General features: G+C 49.1%; 1 protein-coding gene across 2 annotated transcripts in view; it reads left to right on the forward strand.

The window, feature by feature from the left end:
• The window catches only part of Nmnat2 (nicotinamide nucleotide adenylyltransferase 2), a 158,242-nt gene that overhangs the window by 111,767 nt on the left and 22,160 nt on the right, over positions 1–24,315 (forward strand). For both annotated transcript variants that reach the window (XM_060364458.1, XM_060364459.1), the window contains exons 2-8: positions 9,681–9,769; positions 10,438–10,505; positions 12,648–12,726; positions 16,195–16,321; positions 19,249–19,329; positions 20,744–20,788; positions 23,930–24,006. In XM_060364458.1, coding sequence (XP_060220441.1) covers positions 9,681–9,769; positions 10,438–10,505; positions 12,648–12,726; positions 16,195–16,321; positions 19,249–19,329; positions 20,744–20,788; positions 23,930–24,006 — 566 coding nt within the window. The remainder of the gene's footprint in view (positions 1–9,680; positions 9,770–10,437; positions 10,506–12,647; positions 12,727–16,194; positions 16,322–19,248; positions 19,330–20,743; positions 20,789–23,929; positions 24,007–24,315) is intronic.

Here is a 24,315-nt window from a genome sequence, read left to right on the forward strand (position 1 = left end):
ACACACACACACACACACACACACACACACACACAATCCACACTCAGATGAACAAAATAGCAATGTTTTACGTAAAGGCAGGATCTGATGATGCCAGGCTCCATCCAACCCACAGAGTCAACACTGTCTAGACTCTGACAAGCTCCATCAGTGGTTACTGTACCATAGGTGTACAAAATGTGACTGCTGGGAGCCGAATGTGAGTCCTTCCAAACTTCACACATTGACTCCTATTCTCCACTGTCTCGGGTAGGGAGGTGAGATCTTAGGGAATTGACTATTTGTGAGAGCCCAGACCCCAGAAGGGCTTGTGCTTCAGGGAGCACTTTTGCTCCTTTATTGCTCTCCCACCACATGAATACATCCAGGAGGTGCCACGTAGGAGGGACAGGTTCACCAGACACTGGCTCCATGGCATCCTGGTTCTAGATATGCACACGGAAATTTGAGAGTCTCAGTACTGTCACATCCAAACAGCAGCCAAAATGGAAAGTTCCCGAAGTACCCATATGGGGCTAGCTTGCTGGCCATTTGCCTGGATTTGCTCAACACTGTCCTAAAAGTGTAACATCTGGTGGTTTTACTATGAGCTTTAAAATTGCAGTTTGTTTGGAAATAATAATTAATGCGTAGGAAGTTGCAAAGATAAGACAGCCATTCTTGTGGCCGTCTAGTTTCTGCCAGTGGTTACTGTCTTAGTCTATTTGACGTTCTGTAACAAAAACCTGAGACTGGGAAGCTTGTAAACAACATACATACATTGATCACAGTTCTGGATGGTGGGGAAGACCCACCTCAGGGTGCCAGCACAGTCAGTGTCTGGTGAGAATCCGTTCCTCCTAGACTCAGCTCCTGAGACTGAGTTCCTCCTAGACTCAGCACCCTGTGAGGACAGGGTGGCAAGGCAACAGAGGAACCAATGATCTCCCTTGGGCACAGGCATTCCTGAGGGCTCCGCTCTCACAATGGATCACCTGTCCAAGACCTCAGCTCCATAGGCAACACTTTAGAGCTTAGGATTCAACAAATGAATCTGGGAGGGCCACAAACATTCAGCAGCTTGGTCACATTTAGTGGAACTATAGTGTCAGAATGAAGACCTTGGCACTGGCACAGCTGTGTGTGTATATGAGCATCAAGGATATGCCAATTTACCTCAAGTATAGATTTCGATAACCAACACAGTTATGGAAAAGAACTGGTTTATAAGGTCAGAGAGATAGCTCAGCGGTTAAAAATGATCAAGTTTGATTTTTAGCACCCCTGTCAAGTGGCTCAAGAACAACTATATCTCCAGTTCCAGGTGATCAGATGTCTCTGCTCTCTGTGGACACCTATACTCACACACACACACACACACACGGACAACAAAACAAAGCCTGGACCATTATACAGAACTCTCCCTGGCGCTGTAAGCCGCATCACCCTTCCTCCCAGCCCTACCCCCCTGGCAATGGCTAATCTTTTAGACAACTTAATATACATACATTGAATCATGCATCTATCGACTTTTCAGATTGCCTTTTTTTTTTTCACTAAGCTTAAAATTGTTCCTCTAAGCACCTCTTGTGCTTTGGATATGAAGTGTCTGGATATCGAAGTCTTGGTGCCCAGTGCAAGCAGAGTTCAGCTGTGGGACTTTGGGAAGGGGTTGGATCATCAGGGCTCTGATTCACTGTGAACCTTCCTTTCCGGTCAGGTCAGTATCAGACCATAAGGGCAAAAGGAGCAGAAGTGATGAACTGGGGATTCGATTCAGTGGCCCATGAACACGAACAGAAATGACAGACTTCCCGGACTAGCTTCAGTGAAGCAGTTCAATTTTATTCTGGGTGGAAAGGGTTTCTATAGAACTTTGGGAAAAGGTGGGATATTCTGGGTGGATATAGATCAGTGGCTGGGGGCTTAAGGTATTTGGATGCCTCATTTGCATGAAGAGGCCTTCCAGGTGCTTATTGGGAGAAAGGGAGTTGGGCCTAGGTGACATTCCTCAGGTAGATGTGGGGATCTGGGCTCCCCAGGCAGAGAAGAGGAAGCCCTGATGACAAAGAAGTCTTCCATTTTTGTACTGAGTTCAGGGCTCTGTGGTCATTGTGGCCTGCAACCTTAGCAGTTTCCTGACTCTCATCAATGGAATAATCCACAGGTGGTTTATAATTTAATGATGTTCTTGATAAGTGATAGGAATTTCCAGAGGTAGGGCTAAATACAGAAACAAACAAATGAAATGGCTAAATAAACTGTGGTCGACCCATTCCATGAAGTATTGGGATATGTCTTTAAAGGAATATAAATATGTTTCCCAGACCCCACCTCTACCCCAACCCTTGCTCTCTGCTTCCTGACCTCCAGGAGCTGAGTGGACTTTGCCCTTTCATACCCTCTGCCGTGATGCTTTATTATGGTCTGGAAACAATAGAGCCAGCCAACCTTGTACCTAAACTCTGAAACTGTGTGCCAAAATAAAACCCCCTCCTTTAGTTGTTCCCTTGGGCGCCTGTCACAGTGCTGAGGAGTCTGCCTAAAACACATTCAAATTGCTGAGTCCATTTTTATCCTCGTCTCCCATTGATGAGCAGAACTCTGCGGTGTGAAATGGTTTCAGATTGTAGGACATTTCGGCTGTCTCCTCTATTGGTTCCTACAAATAAAACTTCTATGAATTATTCTAGTTCCTTGCCTTTCCAAGTACATTTTAAACATTTCACTTTTAAAAGTCTTCACTTTAAAGGGTTGGAGAGATGACTCAGAGGTTAAGAGCACTGGTTGCTCTTGAAAAGATCCTGAGTTCAATTCCCGGCAACTACATCATGGTGGCTCACACCATTCAAAATGAGATCTGGTGCCCTCTTCTGGTGTACAGGCATACATGCATTCAGAACACTGTATATGTAATAATACATAATACAAATATCCTCAAAAATTTTTTCTAAATATATATTATAAAAATACATAATAAAATCTTTTTTAAAAAGTCTTGCTGGGATTTTGATATGAATTACATTAAATTTAGATACCATTTTGAAAAAAAATCTTTATTATATTGAGTCTTATACAAATTTCTTGTATTTTTATTTTGGCTGCTGGCATATAAAAATGCCTTAGTTTTCTGCTGGGCAGTGATAGTGCACACACCTTTAATCCCAGCACTTGGAAGGCAGAGGCAGACAGATGTCTGTGAGTTTGAGGCCAGCCTGGTATATAGAGCAAGTTTCAGCACAGCCAAGACTATGTGTCTCAAAAAATAAAAAAGAAAGAAAGAAAAGAAAAAAAGAAAGAGAAGAGGAACTAACTTAGTTTAATTCTATGAATCTGGTCAGTGACTGCTGAGTGCAGCACATTAATTAGTTCTAGGAGCTGCTTTATGGATTTCTTGCCTCATGTACTCACTACAATGATGGTGCTTGGTCAAATGACAGTGATGGGCACAGACATCTTTGCCTTGCTCCTGAATTTAGGGAGAAAGCGTCTCTCCCACTTAACGTATGTTAGCCATAGAATTTTGTAGATATTCTTTGTCAGTTAAGAGAGTGTCTTTCCGGCTGGCGAGATGGCTCAGTGGTTAAGAGCACTGTCTCCTCTTTCAAAGGATCCAGGTTCAATTCCTAGCACCCACATGGGAACTCACAACTGTCTGTAACTCCAATTCCAGGGGATCTGACACCTTCACACTGAGGCACATAAAATAAAAATTGAATAAATTATAGAAAAAAAGAGAGAGTGTCTTTCTGTTCTTACTTTATTCAGGTCTTATGTCAAGGCAAGAGTGAATTTCTCAACTACTTTTTGCACATGGATGGGATGAGATGAATTTTCTTCTTTGGCCTGCTAATTATGGTTGTACTTTGTCAATTTGCCACAAGTTAGAGCCAGTTGGGAAGAGGGGACCTCAATTGAGAAATTGCCTCCCTTAGAATGACTGTGAGGCATTTTCTTGATTACTGATTGATGAGGGAAGGCCTAGGGATGGGGCCACCCATGGGCACGTGGTTTGGGGGTTTTATAAGAAGGCAAACTGATGAGCTGGGGGTGGGGTGGAGAGAGAGGAGCAAGCTGAGAAAGTCGGGGGGAGCAAGTCAGTAAGTGGTCGTTCTCTACGGTCTGTGCTTCAGTTCCTGCCTCGGCCTCCCTCAGTGATGGCCTGTGATCCAAACATATGAGCCAAATAAACCCTTTCTTCCCTGAGTTTCTTTGGTTTATCATAGCAATAGAGAATAAATTAGGACAATGATGAATTACACAAAATGGTGTATGTGGTTTGTTGTTGTTGTGTTTTGTTTTGGAGATGGGGTTTCTCTGTGGATAGCCTTGGCTATCCTGGAACTCACTCTGTAGACCAGGCTGACTTGAACTCAGAGATCCTCCTGCCTCTGCCTCCTAAGAGCTGGGATTAAAGGCATTTGCTACCACTGCCTGGCTGGATAGTACTTCAAATATCAAGATGGCTTACCTTCCCTGAGATATGAGCCTCCTGGCCCCTGTAGTTAATTCTTTCTACACACACACACACACACATCTGGATCCTGTTTACTAATATTTTGTTAATGATTTTTGTACAAATGTTCTTAACAATATGGGTCTGCAGTTTCTTTTATATACTATCTTTTTCTGGCTTGGGTATCAGGATCATAGCAGTTTCCTAGGATGAGTTGGAAACTTTATTTTCTAGACAAGATTCTATGTCAGAGGCTAGTCTTCATCTTCGATCCTCCTGCCTTCACTCCCAAGTGCCGGGATTTCAGGCATGACCTATTATGGATAGCTCTGTGCAGTTTGGGTTTCTCTGTGTAGCCTTGGTTGTCCTGGGCTCTCCTTTGGTAGACCAGGCTGGCCTACAGAGATCCGCCTGCCTCTGCCTCCCCAAGTGTTAGGACTACCCCAAGTGTTAGGGCCACTGCCCCCGTTAGCTCTGTGCATTTTAATATTTGTGATTTTAGCTGGTCCTTGTATGAATCATACACGGAAGGCAAGTCAAGGCTCAGAGAAATCAAGGGAGTGGACTTTGATCTAGATACCTTCAGTATGTGTGGTTCCTACGGAGCTATGGCTCCTACAGAGCTCTGGTGTCATCCTCGGCAGACGTCTCTGACACTGGACTCTCCTTGGAAAACAGAGAATGATTCCACCTGTCCCTGGCCACTTGTCTGGGGGCCTGCCAAACTCTTCTCTGCCCGATGTTCTATTCAAGGTAGAGAAGAGCAGGGTGCGAGAACTGCTGAGTGTCCAAATCCGGGACTCTTTCCGCAGTGGATGACACTTAATTCAGAGCCCCGCAGCTAGCCAGACCGCAGAGAAGAGGGGACCGTGGAGAGCTGGGCCTTTAATAAGACATCTACATCACACCTCCTTCTTTGAAAGGCTCTGGGATCATTTCAGAAGAGCGACTGGAAAGACTGTAGAGCACACAGGTTGGGAAAGACTGCCGTGAAACCGTTTTCCAGGCACACAGGCCCCATGCACACAACCAGTAAAGAGAGTGTTAAAGTCACCTTCAACCTCACATCCCTCCAGCAGCCATGGTGGGTTTTACGTTCCACAAGCATTTCCTACATTGAGCTGAGCCGCGTGATCACAGTAACACTTCCGGTTGAACTGCCTGGACTCGGTTAGTGTTGGGAGATTCCTGTCAGAAGCTGCCTCTGTCCGAGGCAATGAGCTCTGGGGAATCGCAAGGGGAAGGAGTCATTGATCTTGGCCAGGAGAAAAGAGTGACAGCTACCTAGGTACAGTGGGTGTTCCCTGGATATTATGAGTGCAGTCTAAGGACCAGAGTGGGTAGCTCAGGGTCACTTAGAGAAGGACACTCTTCAGGAGCAGGAGAGCACTGAGGGTTTCACGTGCTTCCTATGCAAGGACATTTACTGAGTACCTATTGCTCAAGAGACAAGTCACTCCACTGGGTGTTTAAGAACCGAAGAAGCCTTGGCATGGGTGTCAGATTAGATTCCACTGGGAGCCACCCACACAGTGATTCAAAAGCAGTGTCAATATTGTTTGGCCTACATGCAGCTTAGTGTGAATCATCTTCGGTCCAGTTTGCCTCTCATGCAATATGCTAACCCCACCCGCACTCTGGCTGTGCACTTGGGAATTCTGACCTTTAGCAATGTGTCCATCTTTGAGAAATCTGTAAAACAGGAGAGGAGCTGAGAGAATCCCCTGCTCCTCTAAACTGGATACCTAGTGAAGTGCTAGGCAATTAAGTCCAAAGGAAGAGCGTGATGGTCAGACCAGACTTGTTAGACATGGGAAAGAGCTTGGCTGTCATGGACTCACTTTGTAGAGCAGGTTGGCCTCAGACTCACAGTGGTCCGCCTGCCCCTGCTTACAGAGTGCTGGGATTACAGGCATGTGCCACCACGCCTGGCAAGATATAAACTATTTAACCATGGTAAGTGTCTTCATTTGCGTTACTATACTATGATGAAACGCCGTGACCAAAGCAACTTAGGAGGGAAAGGCTTATTGGGCTTACACTTCCATATTTCTGTTCAAAGGAAGTCAGGATGGCAACTCAAATAGGACAGGAGCTGATGTAGAAGCCACAGAAAGGTGCTGCTTATTGGCTTGCTCCTCATGGCTTGCTCAGCCTGCTTTCTTATAGAACCCAAGATCACCAGCTCTGGAATGACCTCACCCACTATGGGCTGGCCCTTCCACATCCTATGGGCTTGCCTCTTATATCTTTCTTTCTTTCTTTCTTTCTTTCTTTCTTTCTTTCTTTCTTTCTTTCTTTCTTTCTTTCTTTCTGTTTTTTTATAGCTCATAAAAATATATTTGATACTGAAATTACAAAATATGACTGCAATTACAAAATTTACAGCTTCTGCTCTGGATGGCTACTTTAAATATATAGAAATTCATTGAGTTTATGGTACTAGACCTGATTAATTTCAGTGTGTGAGCTGTTTTTGTAACTTTCTAAAATTACCTAATTAATTAATTTACTTTATATCCTGACCACAGTTTCCCCTCTCTCCCTCCTTCCCTTTTCCTCAATCCTTTCCCCTCAAATCCCCCATCCACTCCTTCTCCCCTTCTCTTCAGAGAAGAGGGGGGGCTCCCATGGATATCACCCAACCTTGGCATATCAAGTTGCAGTAAGACTAGGTACCTTTCCTACTGAAGCTAGATAAGGCAGCCCAGTAGGGGGAAAGGCATTCAAAGGAAGGCAACAGAGCCACAGGCAGCCCCTACCCCCACTGTTAGGAGTCTCACAAAAAGGCCAAGCTACACAACTGTAGTGTATGTGCAGAGGGCCTAGGTCAGTCCCACGTATGTGCCCTGGTTGGTGGTTCAGCATCTGTGAGCCCCTATGAGCTCAGGTGAGTTGATTCTGTAGGTTTTCCTGAAGGTGTTTTCTTAATGGATGGCCCCTCCTCTCAGATGATGTCAGCTCGTGTCACGTTGACATAAAACTAGCTACCAGCACAATAAGACAGGAAGAACTTAAGTGCGTGGTGTTTAATGGAAGGACCCAGTCTGCAGCAGCACATCTCAAGAAATAGTAAGAAAGCATGGCTGGCAGAGGCCAGGCGAGAAGGAGGGACCAGCAGGCACAGCATTGTAGACTTCGGGCAGTCAAACCCTGGGTGTTTCATGACAGATGTGCGTCCCACGCTTGTCAAAACCTATGGAAGTCTATAGCACAGAATGAATCTTTCTGCAGGCCAAGCACGGCCGCTAATGGAGTGGAGCCAATGTGCCTCCCAAGTGCAAGGTTGTTTGTGGGGTGGGGACCCTGTGTGTGTGTGGGGGGGGAGTAAAAGGAATGGAGCCAAGTTTATTGAATTATAAGTATAATCTCTCCATTTACTTTGGGGGAAAAAAATCTAAAATGATATTAAAAACGGCCAGTTAGTTTTTCTAAAAGGCTTTCTCACTGGAGGGATAAAAGCAGCAACTGTGATGAGAATTATTTCTAAATGCTGACAGAGCCACCAGGGTCATGAACACCTGACTGTAAAATCTACAACCAGCCTTGCTGCCTTTGCTCTTCTTTCACTCACTGATTCCCCAACCACGATGTTCACGCCTGGGGCCTCAGCATTGCCTCAGTCCGTGAGGCGTTTACTTGAGGCTGGAGGACCCGGCTTCGATCTCCAGCATTCACTTAAAAAGACAGGTGAGGGCTAAAGAGATGGCCCAATGGTTAAGAGTGCTTGCTGTTCCCACATAGGACCAAGGTTCCGTTCCCAGCACCCACATGGCAACTAGCAGCCATCCAGGAGGTCTGAAGCCCTCTTCTGGCCTCTGAGGACATTAGGCATGTACATGGTATGTGTACATACATGCAGGCAAAAACACTCATACACATAAAAAGCATAGCATGGTAGCACATACCTTTAATCTCATTACTTGGGAGGTAGAGGCAGGCAGATCTCTGTTAGAGGCCAGCCTGGTCTACATAGTGAGTTCCAGAACAGACAGGGCTACACAGAGAAACCCTTTCTTCAATAAACAAACAAAGGCATGGCAGCATGTATGGCTACCTCAGTACTTCAGAAAGCAGAGACAGAAGGATGAGGCAGGGGGTCACTGGTAACTAGTTGAGGGAAAGTCAATGAACTTCAGTGAGAGACCTTGTCTCAAAAATAAAGTAGAGAGGTCTGGAGAGTTGGCTCCGAGATTAAGAGTGAACACTATTCTTCCAGAGGACCCGTGTTCATGTCCCGACGTCCACATGTGGCCTCACAGGTTCCTGTAACTCCAGCCCTAAGGTATCTGACGCCCTTTCCTGGATTGTCTCAGGCGTCTGCATACACACATGCGCAGACACTCATACACATACACACACACACACACACACACACACACACCTTAAAAAATATACTGATAGAATCTGTTTAATGGGCTCCCTTGGAAATAAAACAGGACTAGACTTTTCTTTTAATAATTTATTTAATGTGCATTAGTGTGAAGGTGTCAGAGCCCTTGGAATTGCTGTTAAAGACAATTGTGAGCTCCCATGTGGGTGCTGGGAATTGAATCCGGGTCTTTTGGAAGAGCAGAGAGTACTCTTAACCACTGAGCCATCTCTCCAGACTCTAGGACTAGACTTTTAAGCTCTTCTAGTTCACTCGCTTTTCTCCCGAAAGTGAACCTGGCCTCGCCTCATCAGTTTGGATAAGCTATATGACACCCTCAAGGAGGCTTTTGTTTGGCTGGGCGTTTTTTATTCTCAAGCAACTCTGATGATGCCGACTCTAGGCTGATAGTTAATTCCCTATGATTATGTACAAGGCCCTTTAAATTTGTTTTCCTGCTTCTTCCGTCTTGGCAGTTAGATGGGGCAATCAGCACATCTTTCATATTCTAAGGAGGCTTACCTTTTCTGTTAAGGGATGGCTCCTCACTGGAATTTCTGCAAGCGACAACAGGAGCAAATTCCAATCAGCAGTTTTAAGGCCTCTTAATGAGGTGCTTGTTTTAAAACCCCTCCAAGCTACTGTGGCTTCTCCAACACAGACCCTTCACCACTGTATTAAACCCTTCAAGTTCTAAATCCTTCAGTGTCTGAGGCTAAGGTCTGCCTCCCCGACCTTTGAGTTGACGCTTTGAAAGTTGACGCCTTCTACTTAAATAGCAAGTACCTAACCTGGGCTGCGGGTGATTCCAATTATCACCTTTAAGACACACCTTTCCTCTCTTCTAACGTTCGGTTTTCTCCCTTTAATTAGAAAGAGCCAGGGATTATCTGCACAAGACTGGAAGGTTTATCGTGATTGGTGGCATTGTCTCTCCGGTCCACGACTCCTATGGCAAACAGGTGAGTTCCCTTCTTGGCCTGCTCTCCCTTCGCCCTCCCTCCTCAGCTTTTAAAACTGCCCCCCTGTCCTCTCCGAGGAAATTCCTGGAAATGGTAAATGCCTGACAGTGGGCATCTATCTGGCTTTCATCCCAGGACCACTGTCAGACCTGGGTGTGTGGCCACCGCTGGATGGCCAGCCGCCCACCACAGCCAACTGCTCACAGAGAAAAGGGAGCGTGCCTGCTCAGGCGCACTCACATTGGCAGCAGGTCATGGGTTGAGCTGCACTGGACAAATATTTCCTAAGAATTGTATTTTGGAAGAAGCATCCCAGTGCTGCTTATCATATGCTACCAGTCCTCAAAAAAATGTGGGCACTCTCTCAGTCATTCCCGTTTCTCCCATGGATACTCCAATCACCAAACCAGGCTAACCAAGCTCAACTCGGTCAAATCTTAGATCCATGTAGAGCGGGTACTGACTAGTTCAGACTCTGATGCAGTGGGATGCATGGCACATATCCTTCCCCCTTTTTCTTTTTCCCCTTGTCGCCCAATGTCTGTGTGTGTGGCAGAGGGACAGCGCGTCTCTCGTTTCCTCTCACCATCAAACATGCTTTGTAATGGGGTGTTCTGGGTGGGCGTTTCCGGGTGCCGTGGGAGACTGAGGGTCTCGTTGCTTCCCAGGGCCTTGTGTCGAGTCGGCACCGTCTCATCATGTGTCAGCTGGCTGTCCAGAATTCCGACTGGATCAGGTAGGGCTGGGATGGCCCTGGGCTCACTGGGATGGGATGGAAAAGAGGAAGAGTCGGTAGCTTGGAACCCCCAAGGGTGAGGAAGTAGGAGAGATATTAGCCCTGTAACTGGCTGGAATTCGGTAGGTCTCCAGGGGTGGCCCGTGAATAACTTTATTTTTGAACCAAACAATCAGGCTCACAACATTAAAGAGTTGGCTTAAGGAGTTCCATCTGTGGCTGCTGGTGTGATCTTAGAGTTTCCAAAAACATCTCTGGGGGAGGGGCCTGGTCCCCAACTCCTCTCAATTACTCGATTCCTGCCCATTTCTGAGATCGGTGTCCTTCTGAGGTCCACAGTGACGCCTGGACAAAGATGTGGGATCTATGAGCAGCGCCCTCTAAGGCTTCCCTACCAAGTCAGACCTAGAGCTGTCTTCCTGATCAGCGCTCCCCACTCCCCTTAGACTAGCTCTTCCACTGAAATGGCAGCGCTCCCCATGCTCTGAGCCAGCAGTGTAATTAAAGCAAGCTTCCACTAATTATGCTAATTATGTCCCCCCAGTTCCTGCCGTTATAATTTGCATGAGAAGATGGTGTTTAAAAAAAAAATAATGGCACATCATTTGCTCTTTAATTTCCTACGCTGGAAAAATAAGCAGCACCTAGAAGCTTCCAGGAGGGGAGGGGCACTGACCTCAGAGTGAGTTAAGGGCTGCAGTTAACCCAGGAGGGATGGGCAAGCAGAGCTGAAGGCAGTGAGGGGAAGCCATGGTAATAATTTCGAAGTGGTCCATGGGGGCCTGCACGGTGATTTGTACGAGAAGCCTCACCCTTGAGGGCCTTTCTTTCCAACTGAGGACTGAAACTATGGCTCAGCAGTTAAGAGCACTTGCTATTCTTCTAGAGGTCATGAGTTCGGTTCCCAGAACCCACCTTGGGCAGGTAGCTTACTACTACCTGTATGTAACTTCAGCTCCAGGGGATCTGACACCCTCTCTGGCCTCCACAGGCACCCTCACATAAATAAAAATAAATCTTAAAAAAAGATTTAGGTTAAATGGGCCCAAGAAGCCCAGTGCTGGAGGACAGGGCATCTATGATGGAGTCAGGATTAGAAACCTCACCTCTGAGAGCTGTAGTGAATGTTTAACTGCCTGTGGGAAATGAGTTTAGGGGAGAAAACAATGGCCAGAAGGTTGCGCCTACTTTGATCTCAGAAAATCGTGGAGTAACACAATTGATCCAATGACTACTTGCTGAGGGCTTACTGCCTGCCTCACTGGGAAAAACAGAACTGAGATGTACTGAGATGTCTAAGGAGCCTGAGGTTGAGCTCTTGGAAGCTAGCCCTGCCCCAGGACACCTGTTTGGTGAGGCCAGGGAGAGGGGCTTGCTTGACTCCCATCCTTGTGTGCACAGGGGCAGGGCAGGAAGAGCCTGGTGAGGCTGGTCAGACCCCTTCCTTTTTCACTTAGTCAGATCTCAACTCAGGAAACCTGAGGCGCATGTTCACGGCAGTGGGCAGCCAGGGCTGCTCAACGTTAAGAGAACACTTCAGAAATCTCTCAATTTAGCAGCTCATTAAGTTGGCAATTGAGGCCAAGTGAGGCACCAGGAGTCTGGGTGCAGGATCCCTGCTCACTTCCCAGCCTCCTGCTCAGGGAGAGTGAGCTGGCCTGTGGGTTTGCACCCTCCAGTCCAGCAGTCACAGCACTGTCCAGCCTCCTGGCACTGTGCCGCTGTGCTGCCGAGTTGAGGTTGATGGGGCTTTCGCCAGGGCTTGCAGCAAGGAGAGCCTCAGTCCCAGCTTGATGAGCCCCTGGCTCTTCTAATCCTTATCACAATTCTGTAAGAGCCTGGAGATCTCCATAGGGGAATAAGTACAACCTATCCTGCATATAAAATTCCCCAAGCTCAAGAGTGCTGAGCTGGGGTTAAACTCAGGAAAGCTGACAGCAGCATCTTCCTTACACACCTGCGCTAGATTCCTCCCATTTTACAGAGAGGGAAACTGAGGCTCAGGAACATATTTCACAGCCTGGCTTAACCCGCTTTGAGATCTAAGCCCACGGCCTGCTAAACTCCCTGAGCCTTGGGAGGAAGCAGGGAGGAGGGAGTGCCTGGAATGGACAGTAAGGACAACCTCTTGTGTGCTGGCAGGGTGGACCCATGGGAATGCTACCAGGACACTTGGCAGACGACCTGCAGTGTGCTGGAGCACCATCGAGACCTCATGAAGGTAGGCTGGGCCGAGGCTGAGGGTGAGCGGATGAGCAGGGTACGGGAGAGGGGGAGGGGAGGGCTGCTGCTGGCCTGCTGACCTGCTGGCCTGGCATCTCCTTCCTGCTTCCTGCTTCCCTGCCAGTTAGTTGTGAGGTGGACCAGCCCTTGTCGAGTGCCAGGGAAAACAGTGAATTAGGACCAGCCTTGCTCCCTGCCTTCGACTCTCTGACATGTCCTCCGGATTGGAGATGCTAAGAGGCTGTCAGGGCTGGATTTGACCTCTGCTGGAGAAGCAAGCTCAAGGAGGGATGAAGAAGACTAGAGTTGTAAGAATTCAGTGAGGAGAAGATGGGGCTGGGCAAGGGAAGAGATGTACCTATGGGCTGAGGAGGTAGCTCAGTTACTGGAATGCTTGCTTAGCATGTGTGAAACTCTGGGTTTGATCCCCAGCGCCAGATAAAAACTGGATGTGGGGATGTGTGCCTCTATATTGGGAGGTAGAGGCTGAAGGATCATAAATTCAGTGTCATTAGCCTGGGATAAAAAATAGTGTCCTCTTAGACTTGGTACAAGTTGCCGGGTTCCTTCCCCATCTGTTAGGGACCCAAAGGATCCCAGTCCGAGGCTAAGATACCATGCCTAAGGATCAATGCTCCATCATCCCCATGCATTCTTCCATCTAAGAACCTCACAGACAACAGTGCCTGCTCCCTGCTTTATTATGGGGTAACAGGAAGCAGAGAGAGGAGTCTGTGTACCCGAGGACACACAGTGGACATTTACTGGCCACGGATGGAGGAAAGCACCTGTGTTCCCCACTGCAGTATAGAACTTCCAGTGACCTAGGGCCGGCTGTGTGCCAGCAGCACCAGCCGCAACGTGGGCAGAATGCCCTCCACGAAATCAAGAGGGACAGGATGAAAAACAGCCCTATCCATGGCCAAAAACCTGACTGACAGGCTGACAGATAGAGCAAACTGCCCTTTGTGGTCATCTCCCCACACTCTGCATGGAGAGGCCCCCAGCTCTAAATACCCTTAACATCATTCTGATCCGAAGAGACCTGCATCCCTGCCCTCCCCTTGCCGTTGGAGGGAGGGGCTGCTGCCATCTTCACAGGGCAGGCCCTGACCTCCCCACACTGCAACCAACCACACAGCCGGGCTTCATCTTACTACATATGATCTGGGGTCCCAGAACACCGTAGGGGACCAGGAGTGAGAGGAGCATGGAGGACCAGCAGACTGCTGCTCCGGTCTATTACGTTCCTCTGTAGAATGAAACAGAACCAATCTTCCCTTCTGTCTTCAGTGAAGCTGTGCCGTGGTAACAAATAAACTCACCAGTGACTTACATCAGTTTATCTCTCACCCTTGCCCCTTGAGCTGGGGAGTGGAGTGTCATCTGGGAACCTGTGTTCTTTTTAGTCACACAGAGGCCTAGGGAGAGACAGAAACCCTGACAGCATCCCTGAGCGCTGGCCTGGCTATCATGGCCATAGAGCCTGGCAATTGTTTGGCTGTCCAAATGCCTGGGCTTTCTGGGCGCTTCCTCTTTAACTCACGCCAAAGCTTGAGCCTGAGCCAGAGAAGGGCCTTCTCAAGCTCCAGCTGCAGCAGCGGCCCGCAAAGGATGGCTGACAGTGGAGGTTACAGATGGTCTCCAGCCTTGCAGCCAGGGCTCAGAGCTGCTTCCTGGGAACCCCACACTTCCCAGTCCTGGGATGAGGCTGGTGTTCCTGGCGTGGAGGCTAAACATGTCAGGGAGGTGGCCACTTGGGGCTGGGCATGTAAAAACTGCTGAGGGCGGGTGAGCCGTGGAGGGCTGAGCAGGGCACGGGCAGTGGTGGGGTCTGTGGACAGAGAAGAAATTCCTTGGCCACAGAGCAGCCATTAAGGGACAATGTGGCACTGTCTTTTCTGGTGGTAAAATAATAATGAAAGAGCATAGATCACCCTTTCATTCCATCAGCCACAGCTGAGCAGAGGGGCCCACAAGGCAGGCTGGGAAGCGGCCTCACAGATGCAGCTGGATGCTACTGTGACCTGGTGTTAGGAGTAGACAGAAGTGACATATGAACTCACAAACCAAATGCCTGCTGCTCTTCTAGGGCTCAGAAAAACTCCAGGCATCCTGCCTGCAGGGTGGCCCACAGAAGCTGTGCCGAAAACCTCTTCTCGGCTTATCCCTAGGGCTTGAGGGTCCCTTTCACAGCAGGACTCCAATCCTGAAAATGCAATGGGCACCATCAACCCTGGAGAGGCTGATTTTGGGGGAAAGGGACCTTGAATATGCACTTAGTCCTGTGGCTCTCCGTTACCCTCCGACCCCGGGTAAAGGAGAGTTGCTTCCTGCTCTTCTGTGGAGAAGGCCACATTCTCAGCCCCATATATTCTACATCGCTGGAGGGAGCAGTGGGCCTGATAACACAGGTTAATGGATAATGTGTCTCAAGTCACCTTGCGGCTCTGATATGTGATGCACAGGCCCACGGGGCCTTGAAACTCACCCACACTTCCCGTGACACAAATACGTCCTGCTCTCTAGCCGGCCGTGTCACTGTTGTGTCTGGCCGGCAGAGGCCGAGGTGGTGATGACATCTATGGTTGGCCTGACGTTTCCCAAGCCTGCAGAGCTCCCCGACAGATATGATCTCATTCTGCCCCCATGAAGCAGGCGGGACCACGGACAGTCGTGACATAGAGAAGGTTACACAAAGCCCTGCATTTGTCAGGTACCTCACATAAACCTGCTCAAGTACTTCTGCCAAAAGTCAAAGAGGCAAAAGGTGGGCCTGCCTTCCTAAGAGAGAAGAAGATAGCTGACTTCCGCACAGATGTAGATTCTTTTTTTATTTTTATTTTTTTCTGCAAAGGATGGCTGAAGACTGTAATCCCAGCACTCAGGAAGTAGAGACAGGTGGATAGAAAATTTAAGGTCATGGGTGGTAGTGGCCTTTAATCCCGGGACTTGCAGGCAGAGGCAGGTGCATCTCTGAGTTTAAGGCCAGCCTGGTCAACAGATTGAATTCCAGAACAGCCAGGGCTGCACAGAAAAATCCTTTCTCAAAATAAATAAATATTAAAAAAAAGAAAAGAAAAAGGTCATCTTCAACTACATAGTTTGAAGCCAGCCTGAGATTCATCAGACCAAAAAAAAAGGGAGAGGGTATATTGTCAGACTTGACTTAAAATAAAGGTTCAGGAGCAATTGACTATTCCAGGTCACTTAGCTAGAAGGAGGAGCGTTTGAACTGGGGTCCAGGGCTATGCGATGCTGCTTCCCAAGCTTTTCTTGCTGAGCTCCCCTGTTTTCTGCCAGGGTAGACCATGTGATTAGCTGCCTATAGAAGCAAGCCCAGGGTCCTCCACCAGCTTGAGGCTGACCCACTCTGCTGAGACAGATGTCCGTGGGGGAAATTGGGCCATGATTCTCAGCGTCCCTTGGCTAAGGACACTGACTTGGTGCTTTTGCTTTTCCCCAGAGGGTTACTGGCTGCATCCTCTCCAATGTCAACACGCCATCCATGACACCTGTGATTGGTCAGCCACAGCATGAGAACACCCAGCCCATCTACCAGAACAGCAATGTGACCACCAAGCCCACTGCAGGTAAGGGACACTGGATAAACTTCTTAGTCTTCAGAGTCACCAGGATTTGAATTGGTCAGGCTGCAAGGAGGAAGAGAGTTAAGCATAGGCAAGAGAAGGGAGAAGTACTGGCATGTATATGGTATGTATATGGTATGTTATTGGGTTCTTATATCTCAACCTCCCCTCCAATTCTTATTCCACACTAATCCTTTCCAACCCCCGAACACTAGGTAGGAGAAAAAGAAGGTTAGAGGGGAAAGGGGGCATAGACTTCTACAAGCACTTCCTGAGATGATTAGGGATGTTGGGTTCCAATCTTCGTTGTCAGAATATCCAGCAGTCCAGCAATCCAGCAATCCAGCAATAGCAAACAGAATACAGCAACAGGATGAAATAGCAGCAGCAAGGGGAACAGCGGCTGGAGGGGGGCCCAGGGGGAGCAGCAGCTGTCACTGGCCCTCCCTCTGAGGGCTCTCTCCCGTTTACACCCCCCCACAGAGTCTCCAGAATTAAACTATCTACAGCTGGTAAAGATCATTTTCACTATAGAGATGAGAAGTGAGACATGGGGGAGATGGAGCCAGAGGAGAGGAGAGGGGGGAAGAAGAGAGGAAAGGGAGAGAACAGTATGCCTTCTCAAGTATTTAAATATAAATATAATTGCTCTAAGTTAGGATTTAACATGTGAAAGGGGGCATTTTTCATTGCCTCGTTCAGAGAGGTTGAGGGTCTCACCCAGGGTCACAGAGAGGAAGTAGCATGGCCATGAGTCGCCTCACACACACAATGCCCATGCTCTTAGCCCACCTCCTCCACAGCAGAGAACAAAGCCACCAACACATTCTTACACCAGCGCTGTGTATCTTACAGTGCTGTGTGCTCAGTCCTTCGCTTGCGTAACGCAGTGATTCTGTGACATGCATGGTGTTTTTCCTTTGACAAATAAAAAAAATGAAGACTCGGAGACAGTTTGTGATTAGCCTGAGCTGCACAGCTCAGAAGTACACGAGCCAGCAGGTCCAAGGCACATGCCCTAAAGCACTGCTTCTCAACCTGTAGGTTGCCATCCTCACAGGGTTTGCATATCAGATATTTACAGAATTACAGTTATGAAGCAGCAATGAAATAATTTTATGGTTGGGTGTCACCACAACATGAGGACTGTATTAAAGGCTCATAGCGTTAGGGAGGTTGAGAACCACTGCAAGGATTCTCCCAGGTCAATTCCAAGAGATGAAGCTGCGTGGGAGGTGGAAACAGAAGGGCTAGAAGCCGAAGGCCAGTTTGGACTGCTTTGGATGTTGTTTCGAACAACACATAACCAAATCCAAATTCTAAGAGACAGATGCCCACTGCTTTTCAAGGCCACACACTGTTATCCTACTGGCCTTTTATAAACATAGTAATTCATAAAGAAGAGCTCAGATTCACCTTGTAGGTAAGGAAGGCAGCAAGAGCTTCCTTTCCCAGTCTGCATGCAGTTACGCTGGGTGCTCAGAAAGTTTCAGGGGGGGCTGGAGAGATGGCTCGGTGGTTAAGAGCACTGGCTGCTCTTCCAGAGGACCCGAGTTCAATTCCCAGCAACCACATGGCAGCTCACAACTGTCTGTAATTCCAGGATCCAACACCCTCACCCAGACATACATGCAGGCAAAACAGCAATGTGCATAAAATAAAAATAAATTATTAAAAAAAAAAAAAAAAGACCAAGAGCTGGAGAAGTAGGTCACTGAAGAGCCACATAGGGAGCCTGTTTACTGTCAAGACCATCTGCGTGGGCAAGCGTGCCCTCCTTGGCCCAGCAGAGATGATTCCAGCGTGTAGTCTGCCGCAGGCTGAGGTTCCTTGGATTCGGGTGCTACCGTCCAGGAGGACTGACTGGCTTGGGACAAACCCACTGAGGAGCTCATGAGAAATGTCTTAGTCACAGCAGCTTTCCATTGCTGTGAGAAAATGCCTGGGAAGAATCCACGTTAAGGAAACAGTGTGGCTCAAGTTCCAGAGGTTCTAGTCCAGGTGCAGTGGGGCATGTTGTTTGGATGCCCTGGAAGCATGCAGCATTCTGGGAGTAAGGGATGGAGGTGGCTCGCTTTGTGGTGACCAGAAGCAGAGAAGAGGAAGGGAGGAGCCAGGACACACCCCCAGGGACCTAACTTCCTTCCATTAGACTCCACCTCCTAAAACTTCTACCATCTTCCACAGCGTCATCAGCTGAGGACCAAGTCTTCAATACATGGCCTTTGGGGGGGGGGGGCATTTAAGATTCAAACCATAACATTAAGAATTGGAAAACCTAGGGCTGGAGAGACGGCTCAGCAGTTAAGAATTGGAAGAGCAGAGCAGTATGAGGGCACCTTAAGTTTGCGAACTAACCCAACGTATGTACTTTATACTCATTTAATGGAAGAGAACGAATGATAGACCAAGACAGTAGTTATCTCTAGAGGTGGGATTGTAGATGCTATTTCTTTTTCTTTTTATATATCTTTCTTTTCTCTATTTTCCACATTTATTTATTTATTTTAAAGACATGGTTCTTTGTGTAGCCTTGGCTGTCCTGGACTCTCTTTGTAGACCAGGTTGGCCTCGAAGTCACAAAGATCTGCCTGCCTCTGATTCCCAAGTGCTGGGATCACAGGCGTGCGCCACTGCACCTGGCAACCTATTTTGCACTTTTCAACAATGCAATCAGTGTGACCAGAAAGTAGACTGCCATCTATGACTCAAAAATGCTTGTGCCTTGGACTCTGGATGACGAGGAAGAACTGGCAGTCATTGTTCTGTGCTTTCTCTCCACCCTCTGTCCTCCTGCCTTCCGCTTTCCAGCCCCGCCTTCTCCAGTACACCTCTGTTGTTTACAGTGGCCCTGACGCTGGGCTGACTCTAGTGTTCAGTTGTGAATGGTTCTTCCCCTCTGTCTCTGTCTGTCTCATTCTCTCCCTCAGCCAAGATCTTAGGGAAGGTGGGAGAAAGCCTCGGCCGGATCTGCTGTGTACGCCCACCCGTGGAGCGCTTCACCTTTGTAGGTAAGGCAGCAAGGGCTTCCTTTCCCAGTCACCTCCCGTCATGCATCAGCAAGTAGCCTTAACCCCCTGAATGGTTACCAAGGTCTTTAGGAGACAATCATGAGGGTGGATTGCACGCACACCCCCAACCCCACATACACAACAATAAATAAGCAAACAAATAAAATGTAATTAGATTTTTTTTTTTAAGAAAAGGCCCTGCAGAGCCCTTTCATGCCTTCTACCATCTGAGGACACAAGGAGATGATGTTACCCATGCTGACCTCTTCCTCTTGGGCTTTTAATATCCAGAACTTCTAGGAGTCAACTCCTGATGTTTAAAAGTCACCCCACTCATGGCATTATTGTAACAGCTAGAACGGGCTAGGGCCTCCTTTTGCGGGGTGGTCATTGCAGAGCAGAAGTTAAAAGACACCAGAGGCAAGCAGGAGTGTCAGACCTACAGTGTCAAGTGGATGTGGTGATCCTGGGAGGCCTTTCATGGTCATCTCCCTCCTCCGCCTGTGTGTTCATTCCTCCATAAAATATGTCTACACACTGGATGTTCCCACGGACTTTGGATCCTGTAGAGCAGTTTAGACAGAGCCTGTTCCTTCGCCATTGGTGGGCATGCACTCTCTCCCTGGTTTCCCTTTGTCTTTTGGGTCCTTCCCAGAGATTCTGCATGGGTGAGAACACCACAGGCCCCGGGGCTCTTCCCCTGCCCCGTCCCCGCTAACCCCAAATTTAACTGTATAGAAGAGTCCCCAAAGAGCCGAAGAGAAGTCATTCCCTTTGTTCTTTGGGCCTGCCTTCTGCCGTTTCAGAGGTTTCCAGTTTGGGGCACATTGAGAGGGAACCTGTGAGGAGGCAGGGGCAGGGGCAGGGGCAAGGCAGCTCATCTGTAGATTTGTGTGTGTGCACATGCGTATACCTTGAGCACCTCCAGCACACAGCGCACACCAGGAGCACACGCCAGAGGCTCTCTCCTTTGATCCTCCCAGCTTCTGCGACGTCCCATCAAGGAAATGGCTCGACATCCCAATGTTGCTGGTTCTTTAGACCAGGAAGCAACTGAAAGGGAGGAGGCCACCTCCTGTGACCCCAAGTCCTATGTCCCAGGTTCCGAGGGCACAAGTTCTTGTGGGCCGCCTTCCTAGGCTACAGAAATAGAAGGCACTCAACACGAGTGTGTCTGTCATTGGTTTCCCCAGTGAGATCCTCTGATAATGAAAATCCCAGAAATGTGTTTCTCTGCCTAGGTGGGGAGGGGATACTTCATGCCGATTGGTACATCTTTCCCCATCCTACTCCAGCCACAATCCCCGAGGAGGCTCTTATCAACTTAATGCTTTCTCTCTCACCTGTCCGTCTGTCCATCCCTCCCTCCCTCCTTCATTTTCTCCCTCCTTCCTCCTTCCCTCTCTCCCCACAGATGAGAATGCCAACCTGGGCACAGTGATGCGGTATGAGGAGATCGGTGAGTTGCCCCCAATTATATGGAAGCAGCAATGGGCAGGGCGGAGGCTTGGAACCTGGAGTGGGTTTATGGGAGGGTCTACTGTCCAAATGTTCCCTCTGGAAGGGAGGGCATACTCTCTCCCATTTAACATCTTCTGACTAGACTCACTCCCCAGTAGGAGTGGATCTGCCCACGATCTTCCCTTCACAGCCTCCCCTCCCTGTCTAAAAGAATGAAAGTCGAGGGTCAGTGCTAGTGAGAGAGACCATTGTTTTCACCCACCGGTACCGCACAGAAACAAGGCAGTTTCCGGTTCTCAGTGCTTTAAGGTAGAGGAGGAGTCACCATGTGGCTTGCCTGCAGCCTTGGCTGAAGCTGAGGCATCCCCCTGCCTGTGTGAGACCCCATTGCCCAACCCAAGTCCAGAGTAGGGTAGGTGGAAGCTGGGTACAAACCTCTGTGGGGACGGGAAGGAGCTGACAGCTGTGTAAATAATCGAAGCAAATCAGCAAACCAAAGCCTTTCCAAAAAGACGGGGAGGGACTCAAGTGCCTGCAGCTGGAAAAGGATGACAGAGACAGGCCAGATTGGAGCTGGAGCTGGCTCCGCGGATCTGTAGGAGAGGCAACCTGGCATCCAACCGATGGGGATCTAACTTGTAAAGATGTGTTAGATGCCGTTAGTGAAGATCAAGTGTTGGTAGCCCACAGTTAAGCAACCTGCATCAAACCAAAGCAACACAAGGGCTTCATGTCCTGGTGCCCTTTCTAGACTTTAATGTCCTTAGCAGCTTTATTTGCTCTGAGGTCTACAGGAAAGCGGGCACTTGGCTTTCTGGCCAATCCCCACAAAGCAAGCAGGTTTTCTAAGCCCAGAGATCCAAAGGCGGAGATGGAGCAAAGCAGCCAGGATGGGTTCAAAGCCCTGTATACCTTCCCTGCCCAGCGGGCTCAGAACAGTCCTCTGGTTTTCCATTGTGTTCCAGTTTGCCTCCTCCATGTTTCACAGACTTTCTATTGTCTATTGGAATTCTGTGATTTATTTTTTATTTTTTTGTCTTCCCAGCCCCCGGGCTTGAGTTAGACTTTGCTGGCCCTGCAGGGGGACATCCGCTCTGGCTCCTAAGTCTGCCTGGCCACCTCTGATTCCTTTTGCTCTCTGGAAGGGAAAAGGATCCCTAGTGCCTGACAGGGAGGGAATGAAGAATTCTTGGTTTCTGAAAGGAGAGCCATGTAGCCCCTGCTGACAGACAGACTCCGGGTTGGAGGTGATACAGGTCGAAACCGCCTTGGTAGACCGTGAGAGCTGGGATGGGCCACAGGGCAACACATAGCTGGAATTCCTGAGCAGGGAGTGTAGAGGGAAAATACTAATTCTGGCTGCTGGCCCTAGATGGAGATGACCAGGGGAGGGAGGCAGAGCCCGATGGAGGGCAAAGGGCCTGTATCCTGACCCTTGTGTTCTGCGGGGCCCTGGTACTCACAAGAGTACTTCAGTGACACACACACCCCCTGTACACACAAGAAAAAGCCACCTTCTCCTACCTGTTTTAGCATCAGTGATCCTATTCTGTTTCCAGCAGTTGGCTGCTTTCCTGGGGGGGCTGCAAGTTCAAGGGCTAGTGGACTGGAAATATGGAAATCACTGCTGCCCTCTAGTGGCTTGATGTGGGACCACACACCCTTCCCAGGGTCACGGCTTCCTCCCTACCTTTTCTGTGCTTGGGATCGTTTTAAAAGTCTCATATTATTCTTGGACAAGAGAGTCAGTCCTAGCATAAGAATGGAAAGGCCAGTTCAGGGTTTTCAGCCTTGGTGCTGCCAGCACAATTCTGTGATGTGGGGCAGCCCTGTGCACAGTGGGGCGCTTACTTAGCACCTGTCCACCAGGTGCCTGAGACACACTTCTCTCCCCAGACAAGCCAACCAGACATGGCGAAATTGCCCCTAATCTGCCCAGGGGTTCTCAGGCAGCCTGTGTAGCTCTGTAACCACGTCCTCTGCTGGTTCAATTACTCACCACGTCTGAGACCCACTGCGTGCCAGTCCCTGCTGGGCCCCAGAGATGGAAAGACGAATTGAGGTTCTGGACCTGGAGAGATCAATGAGCAGCATATGCTCTCAGCCTTGACTGGGCTCCCGAGTGGGTGGGGCGTGCAGATCCAGGGACAATGAGATGCTGGCTGAATGCTCCACCTGCCTCAATCCCATCTGGAGGCTGTCTGTTGAGCAGGGACAAGCCTGACATCTGAGAGTCCCTGCTCAGTCCTTGGCAAAGCCCTGGACTCACAGCATCAAAGGCCACGGCAGCAGCTGTGACCGGAAGACCGGTGGTCGGCCCCGCACAAGCGCTCTTAGTGTCTCAGACACAACACAATGGCTGAGGCAGAAACCGGGCGGCCTGAGGCCCTCACTCGCATCCCTGGATGTAGGACACTCTGTGGAATGTCAAGAAGATCTAGATTCTTCCCCGTAATAAACGACCGTTTGCTGCTGGTTTTAAATGGCGATGGGCCTCACCGAGATAATTCAAATTGGGCTTAATGAGGGAAGAGAAACCACTTTGGACAGGCGGGAAGCACCGAGGGGAAAGGGCAGGTGGTTCCAACCTTGCTTTGCAAGCCCTTTGCTGAGGGCTGTGGCCATAGAAAGAGTGCACAGCGATCTACTCAGATATTTCATTGGCACAGTCGGTGGTCCCCCTCCATCCCATGAGAGAAGACAGAAATAAGTGCTTGATATCCCGCACCAGGGTAGGCTGAGAGACCAGATCCTGGAGTTCAAGCCTCGACTATATAACACGTTTGAGTCTAGCCTAGGCTACAGAGTCTGAACCCTTAAGCAAAGTGTGTAACCAGCTGCGTCTGTTAGAGAGCCCAGCCATCCAGCTTTGGCCCTAAAGGGCTGGGCCTGTGTCTGGGGTAGGCAGGACAGTTGACCACCCTCCACGCACTGCTCCCCTTGCATGTGGAAATCCCACCGGAGATGAGGGGGTAGGAGGGATGGGGAAGGGGGGATGTTGAACTACAGACACCGTGCTGTGGGGTTGTCAGAGAGACCTGAGCCGTATAGTTCCAAGACTTCTGTGCTCACGAGGGAAGAAGGCTGAGGGCTGTCTCCCAGAGCCCGGCTTGACGCACACTCTGCTCTCCCTCCCCAGAGCTGCGCATCTTGCTGCTGTGTGGCAGTGACCTGCTGGAGTCCTTCTGCATCCCGGGACTCTGGAACGAGGCAGATGTGAGTAGCCAGGGTTTGGAGTCCACATTCGGGAGGAGGTGGGAGGATGGGTGAGGCATGATTTTGGCTTCTGTCTTCCCTCCCCTGCGCAGACTGGAATCTCTTGCCTCCTCAAAGTTCCCAGGAGGGCAATTCATCCACATGACTGTGGCGAAAACATCTCACCTTCCCCTGGCTTTATCTCCTACTGCATATTTAGTCACACTCCTCCCCCTCCTCCTCACCCCGGGAAACCCTGGGAAAAAAGCACTCTGAGTTATAGAATGTCTTGTTCCAAGTGCTGCCTGGGGCGTGCATGCTGGGGCCTTG

The sequence above is a fragment of the Meriones unguiculatus genome, chromosome 11 (assembly GCF_030254825.1).
Source record: "Meriones unguiculatus strain TT.TT164.6M chromosome 11, Bangor_MerUng_6.1, whole genome shotgun sequence".
In the NCBI taxonomy this organism is placed as follows: Eukaryota; Metazoa; Chordata; class Mammalia; order Rodentia; family Muridae; genus Meriones; species Meriones unguiculatus.